This window comes from Sinocyclocheilus grahami, unplaced genomic scaffold, assembly GCF_001515645.1.
Source record: "Sinocyclocheilus grahami isolate Dianchi unplaced genomic scaffold, SAMN03320097.WGS_v1.1 scaffold843.1, whole genome shotgun sequence".
NCBI classification, from domain to species: domain Eukaryota; kingdom Metazoa; phylum Chordata; class Actinopteri; order Cypriniformes; family Cyprinidae; genus Sinocyclocheilus; species Sinocyclocheilus grahami.
This window is the reverse complement of record NW_015506022.1, coordinates 104,207-120,834: the sequence shown is the minus strand read 5'-3', so window position 1 is coordinate 120,834 and position 16,628 is coordinate 104,207. Positions and strand designations below refer to the sequence as shown.

Here is a 16,628-nt window from a genome sequence, read left to right as displayed (position 1 = left end):
TTCATTAATAAACATTTTCAAAATTCCTGCTAACTAAACATTATTTCCAGAATGCATTATTTATTGTACATTTATCACTCAATATTCACCCATTTTTGGACAGTAACAAAAACATACCCCCTTAGGAAATGTGCCAAAGGATTTTCTTTTAAATTTTTATTAAATAAAGTGTTTAATAAAATTATTTACAAAGACAGCAATATGGAAGCCACAACTCACATCACGAATTATGTATTCTGTGACTGCTTGGATTCATATGATAAAGTTCACTCAGGTTAAGAGATCAGAATAATCTCTCTCAAGTCTGGAAATGAATCAACTCGATGCGATTTGCCACAGGAAAACAGGCCAAACGTTCTGCACGCCTCACCGTGAGATGCAACTCAAGTTACATGATCAATTCAGAAATCTTACAAACATTTTTCAAGCTATTAAAATGACAATTAGTGAAAAGGGTTCAGAAAAAAACTGTTTTGAAATACACTTTTAGCTATCAACTTTTCTAATTAATACTTCTCATTGAAACTTTAGAAGTGCATAAAGAAATGGTTCATTATTTTATAGGCTGAATGTCATTTGTAAGCATGTCGTCCACAAACAGAAAAAAGAAAGCAATAGCAATCAGGAAAAACAACTGGCAAACATTCAGCCGGCAGCTTTTAAAATGAAAACGGTCACATTTCAACCGAACAGATCAATTACAGCCGTTCACGTGTGCCATGAGAGAACCTTATTATTTCTCTATTTACAACAAAAGCATTTCAATGAGGGTGAGGTCTACTGCAAGTTTTCCTGTTTCACCTATATTAGTTCACAAAAAGATTTTAAAGAACCAAATTGAGTCTCATAATGACTGGATATCAGAAAGATATTTTAATAAATACTCTTGAGTTTTCTGAGAGATCACAGAACGTCCCAGAGTATCTTCTGCACCTTGTTCCTCAACATAATGCTTATATTCTCATTAACCACAAAACAATTACTATGCTCTCCAGTGTCAATTATTCATGGTGGAACGACAGGTTCAAGAGTATTGTGTGTGTATATATATGACGTATACATACACACAAACGTGTGTCTGACAATGCAAGAGCCTTTCTGACAACTTAAGCTTCCTGTTGGATCATCAGCTTAAAACAGCATAGTATTCAACACCCTCTTGAAGAGGGTGCTGTTTTGAACAGTGGCAAACGTAAAGATTTTCAACCCATTCTGTATCTGGACACTTCCAAACGATCTTTATATTCAAAAGAAAACATACAAACATTCAAAAAGGTTAATTTGATAACTGATGACAAGATATTCAGCCCTTAAGAGTTTCCCATGTCATTATAGAAATGCACAGATTAAAAAAAAAACATCCAAATCTACTGTTGATCACCATTATATATAAGATACCGTCTGGAAAGCATGTAGCCATTACCCTCGGGCTTACATTGGAGTTTGGGAGTCTTTCGGGGCATCTGCCTGTTGGATTTGCCCAGTTTCCTCTTTCTTGTGTTTTCTTGCATGTTTATACTTATCCACATAGGCTTTGACCAGGTTGGCTACTTTCACCGGGTTAATCTCCCCGCTCTTGCTATGACACACCTTGGGAATGAGACAAAGATGATATGAATGGGGTAATTTTCACATGACAACATGATAATGATTTCATAATTCACTTAAGAAATGGGCCATTGGAGTGGAGGGAAATGTGCAATGCAAATGTGCTCGTCACAGATGTTTACTTCGGTCGTAACACGCCGTACAAGGAAGTGGATATGGAAAAACAACCGCAAAAGAAAACATCTGACGTCACGCAATTACCTTCTGAACGGCTTTGCGCAAAATCTCTTTGTACTCTTCCTTCGTGATGTCTCTTTTCTGGTAGAAGGGTTTTATGGCCAATTTGACCTCCTCTATTGCTCGCTCTTGCATATGAAGTTTCATCATGTACTACAGAAAAACAAACAATGTTTACAAATTCATGACATCAAGACAATGAAAAATGAGATAGTGATATGACGTAATTGTGCCCTAGTCACCTTCTCTGTCTGATTAGGGTTTCACATGACAACATGATAATGATTTCATAATTCACTTAAGAAATGGGCCATTGGAGTGGAGGGAAATGTGCAATGCAAATGTGCTCGTCACAGATGTTTACTTCGGTCGTAACACGCCGTACAAGGAAGTGGATATGGAAAAACAACCGCAAAAGAAAACATCTGACGTCACGCAATTACCTTCTGAACGGCTTTGCGCAAAATCTCTTTGTACTCTTCCTTCGTGATGTCTCTTTTCTGGTAGAAGGGTTTTATGGCCAATTTGACCTCCTCTATTGCTCGCTCTTGCATATGAAGTTTCATCATGTACTACAGAAAAACAAACAATGTTTACAAATTCATGACATCAAGACAATGCAATGAAAAATGAGATAGTGATATGACGTAATTGTGCCCTAGTCACCTTCTCTGTCTGATTAGGGTCGTGTAAAACTTCTTTGTGGGATTTTGGTTTGATGGATTCATCTTGGGGAGGCAGGCTGGAGACCGATGCCATGCATTTTGGTTCAGCCTGAGAGGAAGCTTTATCCTTTAATATGAAATAATATGGTAGTACTGAAGTACCCATAACAGCACTCCAAACTGTCTGAGATCATGAAAATTCCCATAAAATGTTCAAAAGATTTGCGAGGTGTCTCAACTTCCTATGCTCTGGGATTTCCCTGACGGGAATGTGAATTTATCAAGCACAGATTTGTTGCATCTGAATGATTTTTTCATCTTTATTTTAATTAATGATATTATGTAGCTGATGATTGCAAAACATCACAGAAACAATCAGCGTCAACTGCTGAAAATAAACATAACCCTCATAAATCATGGTAAACTTGTTTTTGTCTGGGACACTCCTTGTGAAAGGAGGATGCAATTTCCAAAAGTAATGTTAACTTTCATTTCTTCTGAAGTGAAGCCTTATATGGCTGCTTTCAGTTTCGATCACATGGGTACAATAGAAATTGCATCAGCATTATTTTCACCTCCTCCAGCATTATTTTCACCACCTCCAGAGAGCAAGCTGCAAATTATGAATGCAAATAGTGACAATGACACCTTCTGGTTGCTCGAAGCAACTACATATGACGGGCAATAATTATGATATGCACTGGTATTCAAAATCATTTCTATTAAGAATGGAGAAATTTCAAATGAGTCTCGTATTAATTTTTGTGTTATTAACCTTGTGAAAGGAGGATGCAATTTCCAAAAGTAATGTTAACTTTCATTTCTTCTGAAGTGAAGCCTTATATGGCTGCTTTCAGTTTCGATCACATGGGTACAATAGAAATTGCATCAGCATTATTTTCACCTCCTCCAGCATTATTTTCACCACCTCCAGAGAGCAAGCTGCAAATTATGAATGCAAATAGTGACAATGACACCTTCTGGTTGCTCGAAGCAACTACATATGACGGGCAATAATTATGATATGCACTGGTATTCAAAATCATTTCTATTAAGAATGGAGAAATTTCAAATGACAGTCTCGTATTAATTTTTGTGTTATTACAATTCAAAAGCTTGTTCGTGAGGCTAAATTGATGTAACCCAAAGAGTTTTTTTCAGTTAGAAAGTGTTATGAAAATTCTGCAATTATGTACTATAATGGGGTATATGTTGAATGTCACCTGACCAAACCCAGAAAACAGGTCTCATCACATTCGCTTGGCGGAGAAACTTATTAACTTGTTAACGGCAGTATGAACTGATGGTGATATGGAATTTTAAGATAATCAGCTAACTTAGCTAATTGTTTTTATTGTTGGAGTTTTAATACATTTTAATATCCAAATGCAAGTAAAAAGAAAAAAAACTTTTAGATATCAATCCACATATGTGATGGACACTGGTTATGATCATCTTCGTTTTTTTTAAAAACACAATCAAAGTCAATGTGGTTTACATTGCACATTAACAGTCTTCAAAATATCTGTTGTCTTCAGAAGAAGTCATGCAAGAGTGAACCTCTCAAGCTAGAAAAAAATCGAAGTTAAAAAAATTGACTATGTTAAATGGTGGTGTGGGGGGAATCTCTCTCTTTAAGACACTGTACCTGATTTTGTGGGGTTGTAGCAGACCTTCGTGACCCTTCTTGCTTGAGTTTTAATTTGAAGAGTGCAAGTTCTAAAAGAGGCATGGGAAAACATTCAGAATATTTAACTAGTTTTCAAAAACATTTTAGTTTTATGTTACCTGAATGCTTCACACTAAATCTGCTGTGACTGTAGTCATTTAGGGTGTTCACACTCGTCATGTTTGGTTCGATTAAAACAAACCCTGGTGCGATTGCTCTGTTAGTGCGGTTCATTTGAATAAGTGTGAACGCTGCCACGGAACCCTGGTGCGCACCAAACAAGCGGACCGAGACCGCTAAAAAGATGGGTCTCTGTCCGCTTCCAAACGAACTCGGGTGCGGTTCGAATGAAATGTGAACGCAACACGGACCAAATACTTCTAAACGAACCAAAACCAAGATGCGACGTTATGCGACATGATTTGACAATGGTGTAACTAGAACAAAATGAGCAGAGGGCAAACGTGGAGCAACGATGAGGTAAAGCGCCTTTTATGAGCTCCTTGTGAGCTTGCAGATGGTGAAAATAAAATTATATGTACATGCACGAATGAGCGCACTTAGTCCAGCAGACGACATAAGGTCTGTTCAACTTAAAGCGGCGCCGAGCAGACCGATCGGTTAATGGGTGCTTTGATATCATACACCCGCAGCGCCGCTTTAAGTCTAACGCACCTTTAGTTTGGGGTGTTCGGTGAGTTCCGTCAGGATATATACGTCATTCAAGCCGACCAATCAGGTTGTGAATGTATCACTATGCCTTTAGGTTCGCTGTCAAAAATGCCAATGTGAACGCTAAGCGGACCAGGACCAAATGTATCATTTTTCTTTTTGGTCCGAACCAAATGAACCAAACGAACCGAACTACAAGTATGAACACACCCTTAGTCATTATCTCATTAGTTGCAGAATTTGTTACAGACCAGGGGTGTCCAATCCTGAAGGGCCACTGACTTTCAGAGTTCAGGTCCAACCTTAATTAAACACACCTGAACCAGCATTAAACATCAAATGCTGGGTCTCATTTCGAAGGCTGAATTTGTCCGGAGACTAAACTTCCCAGACAAGTGTGTTGGGTTAAGCTGGAGCTTAACTAAGGGTGTCCTATCCTGTTCCTGGAGGGCCACTGTCCTACAACCCTAATTTAACTCATCTGAACCAGCTGATCAAGGACCTCAGATTCACAAAAAACTTCTAGGCAAGTGTGGATCTGGTTGGAGCTGAACTGTGCAGGACATGGGTCCTCTAGGAGCAGGATTGGACACCCCTGGTCTGTAATGAACAACCGTAATGCAACTATTGAAACCATCTAAAATTCAGACTTGGTGTGAATAGGGAGCAAAACTAAATGGGTCAAGTCAAGAAGTTGCAGCAAAAAAATGTTTACTCACTGCTTAATTTCTCAGACTGGGGTTCTGCTGGTTCCTGCAAATTCCAGGTAACTCGTTTTCCCTGCGATTTAGATTTTGCACCAGGTGTAACTGCTTCGGTAGTTTGTTTATTCTCTGCTGGAGCCTCTGGCATGGCAGACTTTGGATCGACAGCTTCTGTTGAGTCGGCCACAGAGCTCTCACTCATTTCCTTCTTAATGAAGTCTAAATTATCAATCAAGTAATCAACACTGATATCTTCATCGGAGGAAACAACAGGTTCTTGTTTTATTGGCAGGTCTGGCGGCTGAAGAGGTGACATCTCCATGTCCTCCTCCAAAAGTGGCGAATGATAAGACTCAGTGGGTTCCTTTTTACAGTTCACTGCATCTATGTCAGCCATATCCAAATTGATGACAAGAGTGTTGTCACTGCAGCTTGGTGAATCATCTTCATCAAGCCATATTTTTTCAATTTTTATCATTTTTGGTTCAACAACTATTTCTTGCCCTTTCATCTCATCCTGTAAGCTAGCATGGCTCTTCTCTAAATCAGCACTGCCTGATTTAATTTCATTAACATTTGGTGATTCCGTGCTGAAGATGTCTAAAGATGCCACCTCTTCTTTCTCCATCTCTTTAACGCCATCTAATTCTCCACACAAGTTGAGACAGAATTCCTCCTCCTTTTTGATGTCTTTCAACTCCTTGACAGAACCAGTGGGCCAAGGTTCCTCCTCTTTAATTTCATTAGGCTTAAGCAGCTCAAGTGAAACATCATCCTTGCTTTCTTGAAGTGTTCTGGTCAGGTCATCATGTCTTGATGACCCAAGTCCATGAGCCGTGATCTCAACTTTAACTGATGGTAATGCAACAGTTGTCTCACACTCATGTGTTCTCGCATCTCTCTCGGTCTTCACAGGAGTTGTAATCTTGTTTGCACTAAGAGCAGGCTCACGTAATTCAGTGGACATGGGCTCTGTAGACTTATGGGAGCTCCTTTCTGTACGCCGAGAGATCTCGGATCGATCCTCCCTCCGTTTACGCTCCCTAGATGTTGATTTTGACTTCTGCCTCTTTAGCCTAGTCTCACCCTGATCCTTTGATGTTCTCCTCCTTTCTCTGGACCTTGATCTAGAAAATGAATGAGATCGGGAGTGCCTTCTTTCTTTAGACCGCTTCCTATGTCTTTCTCTCCCTCGGCTGTCATTCCTCTCACGACTCGCTCTTCTCCCACTCGTCTTTCTTTCTCTACTACTGGAACTCGAGGAACACCTCCGGTCTCTTGATCGCGGACGTTGCCTCTCTTTCGATCGTGAGTGGGAATGCTGCCTCTCTTTCGAACGGGATCTCCGCCGATCCCTTGACTTTGAGCGTGACCTCCTCTTTTCTTTTAACTTTGAGTGTTTCTTTTTATGGGAGTCTTTAGATGAAAAGCTTTGCGAGTTTGATGGTGGCCGCTTCCTATCCTTGGACTGGGACTTCTGAGGTCTTTCCTCCTTGTCCTTAGCTGTTTTAGAAGAATTAAAAGCACCACTGACTGAAGGCAGCTCTTTACACACCCCATTTCCTTTATAAGCTTGTTGTAGATTGGCTAGAGACTCTTCTAGTGACTTTGATTGGGGCCTGATGGGTGGAGGTCCAGTCACAGGTTCAGACTTCACCTCAACATTTTTTTCACTGCATGACGAGCTTGAACTGGAGTGCTCTTCAGTTTTCTGAAAAGGGCTACCTGGAGTTCCACCACTTCCAGTAACCATGCCTGCTTCGCATCTAGTTGAATCCAAAGCAGGACCTCCTGAGGGAGATGGACTATGCATTGTGTCTGAATGATGTGGAGATTCTTTGCACGGTCTGTCCCACATAGATTCTGGCTCCATTTTAACTTCTTCACACATTTCCAAGCCTCTCTCTGTATCAGAGTGTAGATCCAGAGGCTCAGATTTGATTGGATGGCAGGCTCCAATTGGCACCCGAGGTCCAGTATTTTGGACGCCAACATCAGGACCCTCCTTTTCTGGTTCATTATCAGAGGAATCAGACCCTGTAGGGTTAAAGGGATCATAGACCTCACTCTTCTCCTCTTTGGCTTTTGCTTTTAAAGACAACAGCATCTGTTTACTTTTATTATTCCTCTTTATTGATTCCTCATCACCTCCAGGCAGAGTCCCTCCTGATGCAGGAAGTCGCCGAGCTTGCCAGGGGTTTCCGCTAGCGTTTATGCGGAAACTGACGGAAGAAGAGGAGGGGCGTGAGTTTGAAGAGGCACTAAAAGATGATGAAGTAGAGGTGAAAGAGCTAGAAAATGATGATGAAGCACCAGTTCTGTCTGCTCTTTGCCTCTGAGCATCCACCGTCCTGTTTTGCTGACTCGCACCTGTACCTTGTTGGTCAATGGTACGTTCCCTACCTGTATTGCCTGCTAAGCTGTTCGCTGAAGACCCAGGCAAAGTACTGCTACTGCTGCCACTGTTACTATTTGCACAGGAGGTACTGTCCTTTTTAATTTTTGGTATTCTTGGCAATACAGAAACATCCACCCATACAGGCTTAGGAGGGGGCTTTTTGACAGGTGGTTGTCGGACAGGACCATCCTTGACTTGATGGGGAGAGTTAGAAGGGCCATTTGGCATACTTGAGAGGGGTTGACTTCTAATCCCATTGGTGCTCAAGTGGCTATTCCCAGGTCTAGGTGGGTTTAGGGTGACAGGCCTATGAGGAGCTCCCGGATGCAATAGGGGATTTCCCAAGGGAGAAGGGTGAGAGTGAGGAAGATGAGGGGAGTGTATGGGTGGAGATGTGGGATTCTGTGGTGTGGAAGAGGACCCAGGAGAACTGTGTGCTGGTGGGGACCTCCTCAATGGGCTGAAAGAAGGACCAGCCCCTCCAGAGGGTTGAATGAGACTTTCTTCTGAAATTGGAGTGTCTCCTGTTTCCCCTGAGCTTGAACCTCTAGGGGTAGTGTTTCTTGGCACGGACAGAGACACTGAAAGGAACAAAGAAACATTTTCTTTTTGAAAGGATGACAAACATGCAACATCAAGTTACTATTGCTAAAACCATCAAAACAGACACAATTAGTAAGAACACAAAAGTTTGGCTTACATGTGTGACTGCAAATATATATTAAAAAAAATACTAATGCTGCATCCATTATAGATCAAATGTGAAACATGGAGAACATTGTGCATGACTGTTGTATACTCTATGGTTATAGAGTTGTTAGTCTTGGATTTATATGTTTGTTCAATACTCTTTCCAGGTTTATTTGCTTTAGGATAAATAGATTGACTTGATAGATTGATAAATAGATTGATTTGTTTTGGGATAAATAGATTGACACTCATTAGAAGCAAATAAATATGGGAATACTAGTGCTGTCAAACGATTAATCGCGATTAAAGTTTTTGTTTGCATAATATATGCGTGTACTGTGTGTATTTATTATGTAAATATAAATACACACACATACAGTATATATTTTGAAAATATTTACATGTCTATATTTATATTATAGATAAATATATTTAATATAAAAATAAATTTTTTCTTAATTATATACATGTACAAGTATTCATACCCCTTCATTTTTTTCACGTTTTGTTATGTTGCAGCCTTATGTTAAACTGCTTTAAATTACTTTTCCCCCCACATCAGTCTATACTCCATACTCAAAGGTCTGTTTGTTGTTGACAAAGCACAAAACAGGTTTGTAGCAATTTTGCAAATTTATTAGAAATAAAAAACTGAAATGGTTTCATTGCATGAGTATTCATACCCTTTTCTGAGACACTTGAAATTTAGCTCAGGAGCATTCATATCGCTTGTAGATGTTACTACACTTCGAGTGGAGTTAAACTGTGGCAAATTTATTTGAATGAGTATGATTTGGAAAGTCACACACCTCTCAGAAAAGTTCTAACAGCTGAAAATGCATATCAGAGCAACAACCAAGCCCTGAAGTAAAAAAAAAAAAAAAAAAAAAAAAAAAAAAAAAACTGCCTGTAGAGCTCAGAAACAGGCTTGTGTCAAGGCACAGATATGGGGAAGAGTTCAGAAAAAATTTGGCTGCATTGAAGGTTCACAGAACCATGTAGCCTCCATTATCCATAATGGAAGAAGTTTGGAACAACTAGGACTCTTCCTAGAGCTGGTCGCCCAGCCAAACTGAGCAATTGATGGAGAAGGGCCTTGGTTATATTATTGACCAAGAAGCTGATGGTCACTCTAGTTGAGCTCCATGATCATATATGCAGATGGGAGAAACTTACAGAAAAACAAACATCACTGCAACAATCCACCGATCTGGGCTTTATGGCAGTGCAGCCAAACTCAATCCTCTCCTCAGTGAAGATGCATGAAAACCCACTTGGAATTGGCAAAAAAGCACCCAAAGGACCCTCAGACTGAGAAACGATATTCTCTGGTTTGATGAACCTCAATTCTAAGCATCATGATTGAAGGAAACCAGGCACTGCTAAGTGTGCTGGTAGCAGCCTCATGCTGTGGGGCTGTTTTGCAGCGGCAGGGACTGAGGGACTCGTCAGAGTAGAAGAAAAGCTCAATGCCCCAAAATATTGAGATAGCCTTAATGAAAACCTAGTCCAGAGCATTCAGAAGCTCAGACCGGGCCGAAGGTTCACCTTCCAACAGGACAATGACCCTAAGCACACAACAAGAGTGGCTCACAGACAACTCTGAGAATGTGCTTGAGTGGCCCAACTACAGCTTAGGATTGAACCCAATCAAATATTTCTGGAGAAACCTGAAAATGTGCATCTGCCCCCATCCAACCTGACAGAGCTTAAGAGGTGAAGAGGTGAAAAGAAGAATGACAGATAATTGCCAAATGCTGATGAGCAAAGCTTGTCGCATCGTACCCCCCAAAAAACTTGAGGCTGTAAAGGTGCTTCAACTAAGTACTGAGTTAAAGGGTTAGTTCACCCCAAAATGAAAATTATGTCATTAATTACTCACCCTCATGTCGTTCCAAACCCGTAAGACCTTCGTTCATCTTCGGAACACAAATTAAGATATTTTTTTAAGAAATGTGAGCGCTCTCAGACCCTGCATATAGACAACAACGCAACTGAAATGGTCCAGACAGAAACGTAGTAAGGACATCGGCAAAACAGTCCATGTGACATCAGTGGCTCACCTTCAGTTTTGCGTAGCTACGAGAATAAATTGAGCGCAAAGAAAACAAAAGTAAAAATTTTCAACAATTCTTCTCCTCCGAGTTACGTCTTCCACCATTTTAGAGAGTATCACAATGCATACACACGCTTTCCCCAAAGCATAAACAAGGCTGATTACGCAGATTACGTTCATGCACGTGCTTTCTCCCCTGAACGTAAACAACATTGATTACGTCGATTACGCTCTTGGGTACTCTCCAAAATGGCAGAAGACGTAACTCGAATTGTTAAATAAATTGTTATTTTTGTTTTCTTTGCACACAAAAGGTATTCTCATAGCTTCGCAAAACTGAAGTTGAGCCACTGATGTCACATGGACTGTTTTATCGATGTTCTTATTACATTTCTATCTGGGAACATTACAGTTGTGTTGCTGTCTATGCAGGGTCAGATAGCTCTCAGATTCCATCAAAAATATCTTAATTTGTGTTCCGAAGATGAACGAAGGTCTTACGGGTTTGGAACGACAAGAGGATGAGTAATTAATGACAGAATTTTCACTTTGGGGTGAACTAACCCTTTAAGGGTATGAATATTTATGCAATGTACTTATTTAAGCATTTTATTTTTAATAAATTTGCAAAGGTGTCACAAATCAGTATTTTTTTGCTTTGTCATTATGGTGTATGGAGTGTAAATTGATGTGGGGAAAAAAAAAGTAATTTAAACCAGTTTAGCAGAAGGCTGCAACACAAAAAAAAAAAGTGAAAAAAATGAAGGGGTGTGAATACTGTATATTATGTAAACACAAACTTTTATTTTGGATGTGAATAATCGTTTGACAGCACTAGGGAATACTTAAATCAAAGTTTGAGATTCATTGTGTAAAATAACAATGTCATTGTTATTCAGAGCTTAACCAATATGGATTTTATGACGGCCAATGTCAATATTTTATAAAGTCGATAGCAAATATAAAGATGATATCACGCCATTTAAAGATAACTAACATGTAAATAACACATGCATAGCAATTGCTATGCAAACAAACAAATGGAAATAATTTGAAAATTAAAAATAATTTGAACTTGATAAAATTAGTACAAACAACTTTTCTTGATTCTGTAATCAAAGTGTATGTATATGTATGTAATATATGTATAAATACATACATGTATAAAATGTCATTCAGTGTAACAATATTTATATACCAAAAAATCTTGTTAGGCATATTTAAAACATCAATCATTTTATGACATATTAAAAGACTATTTAAGCATCACAGCGCAGCCCTCAAATATCAATCAACTTACATTTTTTAATCTTTATACTTTGCTAATGTCCTTCAAACCACTAGGTTTTTCCATTCGCCAGCAAAAAGTTTTTGTAAGGAAGTGAAAGTAATTTAAAATATAATAAAATTTAGTATGCTCACATATCATTTTTTGTATTTTAATATGTACAGGTCAGAATAAGTATATAGTTTCATTTTTACATAAATATATCTGTTACTCTGAATGACGATTTGCCAAAAAGAGAGATAATATTGCCATTGTTCCCATAACTGAAATGTTTTTAGTATTAATGTATCATTAAATTAGTTTTAATAATATTCCTGAGTAAATGACTGAAGAAGCAAATATTGAAACATAATATGCATTTTACTGATGCTCTCCTGCTATGAGAAACAATATTGTTGGAATCTCTTTTATATTATTGGATTTTTTTATTCCAGCTGATGAATGATAAAAGCACTGACAGCCAATCAGAATCCATTCAACTTTAAAGAGCCCCAGCATTTAAAGTGGTAGACAACAAACCTGCACCACATGCTTAGAACGAACAGTGCTATCGTTCATTGGTGTGGAGGGCGGCTAACATAGTTACTGTTATAGTTATTGTTCTTGGTGTGAACAGGCTTTAAGAGTGCCACCTAAGCTACTGGGTCCACACTTACTTTATTAGCTTTTTACAGTGCCTAGCGTCTCCCTCTGTTCATGGGTGTCTATAATTAATCAATAACACAAATTAAACAATACCAAAATGCATTAAAATATTAATATTTATCAAGTTTAACACATATTTGTCAATGCTAAACATTTCTTATTAATCTGTAATATCAATAAGATGCTAAAATTGTTATTTATACAGTGATACTGTCATTCAGTGTAATGGATGACACTGTGGTGTAACAGAGAATTTGCATTACACTGAATGACAAAACCATTACCCTGAATGATGAAACTTCTACTTCAGCTAATATTGCAGGCTATCAACTGGCCACCTATTTCAAACAGTGAACTTGACCAGTAAAGAAAATCAGAATTATTCACAACATCTACTTATTTAAAAACAAAATCTAACAATAAAAGTGTTTTCTGGCATTTCACTGAATGACATGTTTTTGTCACCTACCTTTACCACACCATGAAAATATGAAATTATCAAGTATTTTTAAGAGCAATAATCTCACTTTTTGTCTATAATTAATCAATAACACAAATTTAACCATTTCAAAATGCATTCAGATATTAATATTTATTATATTTAACACATATTTGTCAATGCTAAACATTTCTTATTAATCTGTAATATCAATAAGATGCTAAAATTGTTATTTATACAGTGATACTGTCATTCAGTGTAATGGATGACACTGTGGTGTAACAGAGAATTTGCATTACACTGAATGACAAAACCATTACCCTGAATGATGAAACTTCTACTTCAGCTAATATTGCAGGCTATCAACTGGCCACCTATTTCAAACAGTGAATTTGACCAGTAAAGAAAATCTGAATTATTCACATCTACTTATTTAAAAAAAAATCTAACAATAAAAGCGTTTTCTGGCATTTCACTGAATGACATGTGTTTTTGTCACCTACCTTTACCACACCATGAAAATATGAAATTATCAAGTATTTTTAAGAGCAATAATCTCACTGCAGCACCACACGGTCTTTCAGGAGCCATTTGATGATGCCACAGACTGTCGAATGACTATCAGTTTTTTATTTGATTTCAGAATAACTTCTTATTCTTGTTACACTGAATGATCTCAGTTAAACTGCATTTTCGGGACAAAAGTCCTCTGCTTATTTAAATACTTTAAAAAAAAACAATAAGACATAGTCCTTTTAATATAACACAGCCAACACTTACTTGAAAATGCCAAGACAACAAATATATTTTTTAACTTGGCATTTTATATGTTTATTTAAAGACGTAACGGTAAAATCAAAGTCCGGACCATTACACTGAATGACAATTTTACACTTTGGAACAATATTTCCCCCATATTTTGACATTTTATTGTCTCAAAAGTTATTTGAAATATGAAAGTAGACAATTTACTTGCATTTAAGATGTTTTTTAATGTATTTAAAATTACATTTGTAAATGTAAAAGTCTCATCTTTGACCCATATATACAGTGATAAAAGCGTTTTCTGGCATTTCACTGAATGACATGTTTTTGTCACCTACCTTTACCACACCATGAAAATATGAAATTATCAAGTATTTTTAAGAGCAATAATCTCACTGCAGCACCACACGGTCTTTCAGGAGCCATTTGATGATGCCACAGACTGTCGAATGACTATCAGTTTTTTATTTGATTTCAGAATAACTTCTTACTCTTGTTACACTGAATGATCTCAGTTAAACGGCATTTTCGGGACAAAAGTCCTCTGGTTATTTAAATACTTAAAAAAAAAACAATAAGACATAGTCCTTTTAATATAACACAGCCAACACTTACTTGAAAATGCCAAGACAACAAATATATTTTTTAACTTGGCATTTTATATGTTTATTTAAAGACGTAACGGTAAAATCAAAGTCCGGACCATTACACTGAATGACAATTTTACACTTTGGAACAATATTTCCCCCATATTTTGACATTTTATTGTCTCAAAAGTTATTTGAAATATGAAAGTAGACAATTTACTTGCATTTAAGATGTTTTTTAATGTATTTAAAATTACATTTGTAAATGTAAAAGTCTCATCTTTGACCCATATATACAGTGTATATATATATATATATATATATTTTTATTTTACACTTTGGAACAATATTTCCCCCATATTTTGACATTTTATTGTCTCAAAAGTTATTTGAAATATGAAAGTAGACAATTTACTTGCATTTAAGATGTTTTTTAATGTATTTAAAATTACATTTGTAAATGTAAAAGTCTCATCTTTGACCCATATATACAGTGTATATATATATATATATATATTTTTTTTTTAGTGCCCTTCAACCCTCACAATACTCAAATATTTTGGTTTTAATTTCCCATTCTCTTTATGTCATGTCATAAATAGTAGACGCTCAAGTACTATAGAAACATATTAGCTGAGCTTCCACACATTTTTTTTTAGATAATTATGGGCTATTATTCGAAGCATAAACAATAAGATATGTCCACCCTGTTACGGCGCTGGGGGGGATGCAGAAATAATGTGTGCCCCCTCAGTTTTCTTAATGAACTTATTTAAACCGTTAATGGATAATTAATTGAAGGAGTATGGGCCATCTGCAGAGCGGATAAATTTGTGTTCGATTTGCGCAGATCAATCAGCGTCTGACTTGAAGCAGTGTAGCTAGCCTATCGGTAGGCTACCGCAAGAGCGATTAGCGAGCAGATGAGTAGTGATCGACCGATATTGAGGATAAAGTTAATTCACTGAATAATATTCTCTGGAATATTGGAATATAACAAACAAAACATCGTATTTTATTGCATTTCTCAACTGGCATGTTATTTCAGAATTACTAATAATGTTTTTGTCCTTCTAGATTATGAAATGCCTGCTGACAGCGCAGTTTATCTATGCAGTTACACAGAACTATACTCAAACTGCGATCGCTCATGGAGATGATAAATTAGTTTCCATAGAGATGTATTTATTTAGATATTTATTAGCTAAATAATGATTATACAGTAAATATTAATACAATTTAGGGGTTTTTTAAACAAGTGAATCTTGTTAAAAGTTACATGCGGTGGCCGTGCTGAAGCATTTCCTGAGCATCAACCCGGTGAGTGAACAGCAATATGAAAGCGGCTTCACGAGACTAATGATGAGCAAATATACAACAGAGAGAGGTAAATTTAGCGTTTTTATTTCCAACATGCACTCATTCATGGCTGTATTATTTAATTAATGCAAAGTTACGTCTTTATTGGGAGAGAACTTGATGGATTTTAGCCTACGTGACTCTGCTTTCATGAGACGATGAGCATATAGACAACAGAGAGCGAATTAAATTCAGCACTTTTATTTCCAACATGCGCCCATTCATGGCTGCATATTATTTAATTCACGCAAAGTTACGTCTTTATTGGGACAGGACTTGACGGATTATTTTACGTGACTCTCTATTTCTTCGAGCCAAGCTGCATAAACTGCATATCAGGCGTTTATGTAATACATCTAATTTGTGCATTAATGGCTGTTATGTTAAATAAAGTTTTACTAACTACAGTAAATCAAGTACCTGTGCACGCCGTTGTTGTTGTTTCCTTTCCCCTCAGACGCCGTGGTGCAATGGCGATCCTGCGCGCACTTCTCAAAACATCCACAAGATGGCGGCGTTTATCGGTGAATCCGATATTACAAAACCGATATCCGATTATTGTAAAATACTTAAATATCGGGAAAATATCGATAAATCGATATATCGGTCGATCTCTACAGATGAGGCTTACGGTCATCACAGTTTCTCCAGCGTGGCTGGCTGGACGAGCGTTGATGATGACCGCTAATTCACGATTTACCAGACTCACTCACTGTATTTCATCCCGTGCTTTAATAGGGTTACAAATTTTATAGCCTATCAATGCTATAGCATATTGTGTCACATTTATCAAAATAAAACCAATAAAACATTTTTTATAAAAGTGAATTTACATTGTTCCAGGGCTTGCGTCAAGGGAGGGGCATTCGTGGGCCATAGGCCCCCCCCCCCCCGCCGTATTTGGGT

The 16,628-nt window shown here is 37.6% G+C and overlaps 2 protein-coding genes across 4 annotated transcripts in view; both read right to left on the bottom strand.

Annotated features, from left to right (window-relative positions):
* Positions 1-32: 32 nt before the first annotated feature.
* Positions 33-2,040, bottom strand: LOC107562833 (PHD and RING finger domain-containing protein 1-like). The gene is made up of 3 exons (XM_016247571.1): positions 2,028-2,040; positions 1,810-1,938; positions 33-1,590 (listed from the first exon to the last, which is right to left on the bottom strand). Exons 2-3 carry the CDS (start codon positions 1,933-1,935, stop codon positions 1,432-1,434), a joined length of 285 nt encoding a protein of 94 aa, XP_016103057.1. The 5' UTR covers positions 1,936-1,938; positions 2,028-2,040; the 3' UTR covers positions 33-1,431.
* A 116-nt stretch (positions 2,041-2,156) lies between these two features.
* The window catches only part of LOC107562832 (PHD and RING finger domain-containing protein 1), a 39,205-nt gene continuing 24,733 nt past the window's right edge, over positions 2,157-16,628 (bottom strand). Inside the window, exons 14-17 of one of the 3 annotated variants that reach the window (XM_016247570.1) lie at positions 5,511-8,474; positions 4,099-4,169; positions 2,452-2,559; positions 2,157-2,357 (exon numbers count right to left, since the gene is read on the bottom strand). In XM_016247570.1, coding sequence (XP_016103056.1) covers positions 2,217-2,357; positions 2,452-2,559; positions 4,099-4,169; positions 5,511-8,474 — 3,284 coding nt within the window. In that variant the 3' untranslated portion in view covers positions 2,157-2,216. Of the gene's footprint in view, positions 2,358-2,451; positions 2,578-4,098; positions 4,170-5,510; positions 8,475-16,628 lie in introns of all 3 variants that reach the window. The other 2 variants (XM_016247569.1, XM_016247568.1) reach the window with 2 other exon arrangements.

What these genes read in the sequence shown, in the direction of transcription:
- LOC107562833 (XM_016247571.1), bottom strand. Translation starts at nt 1,935, where the DNA reads ATGATGAAACTTCATATGCAAGAGCGAGCAATAGAGGAGGTCAAATTG. An exon ending in TGCGCAAAGCCGTTCAGAAG is followed by an intron (nt 1,591 to 1,809) that starts GTAATTGCGTGA and finishes CTCATTCCCAAG; the next exon opens with GTGTGTCATAGCAAGAGCGG.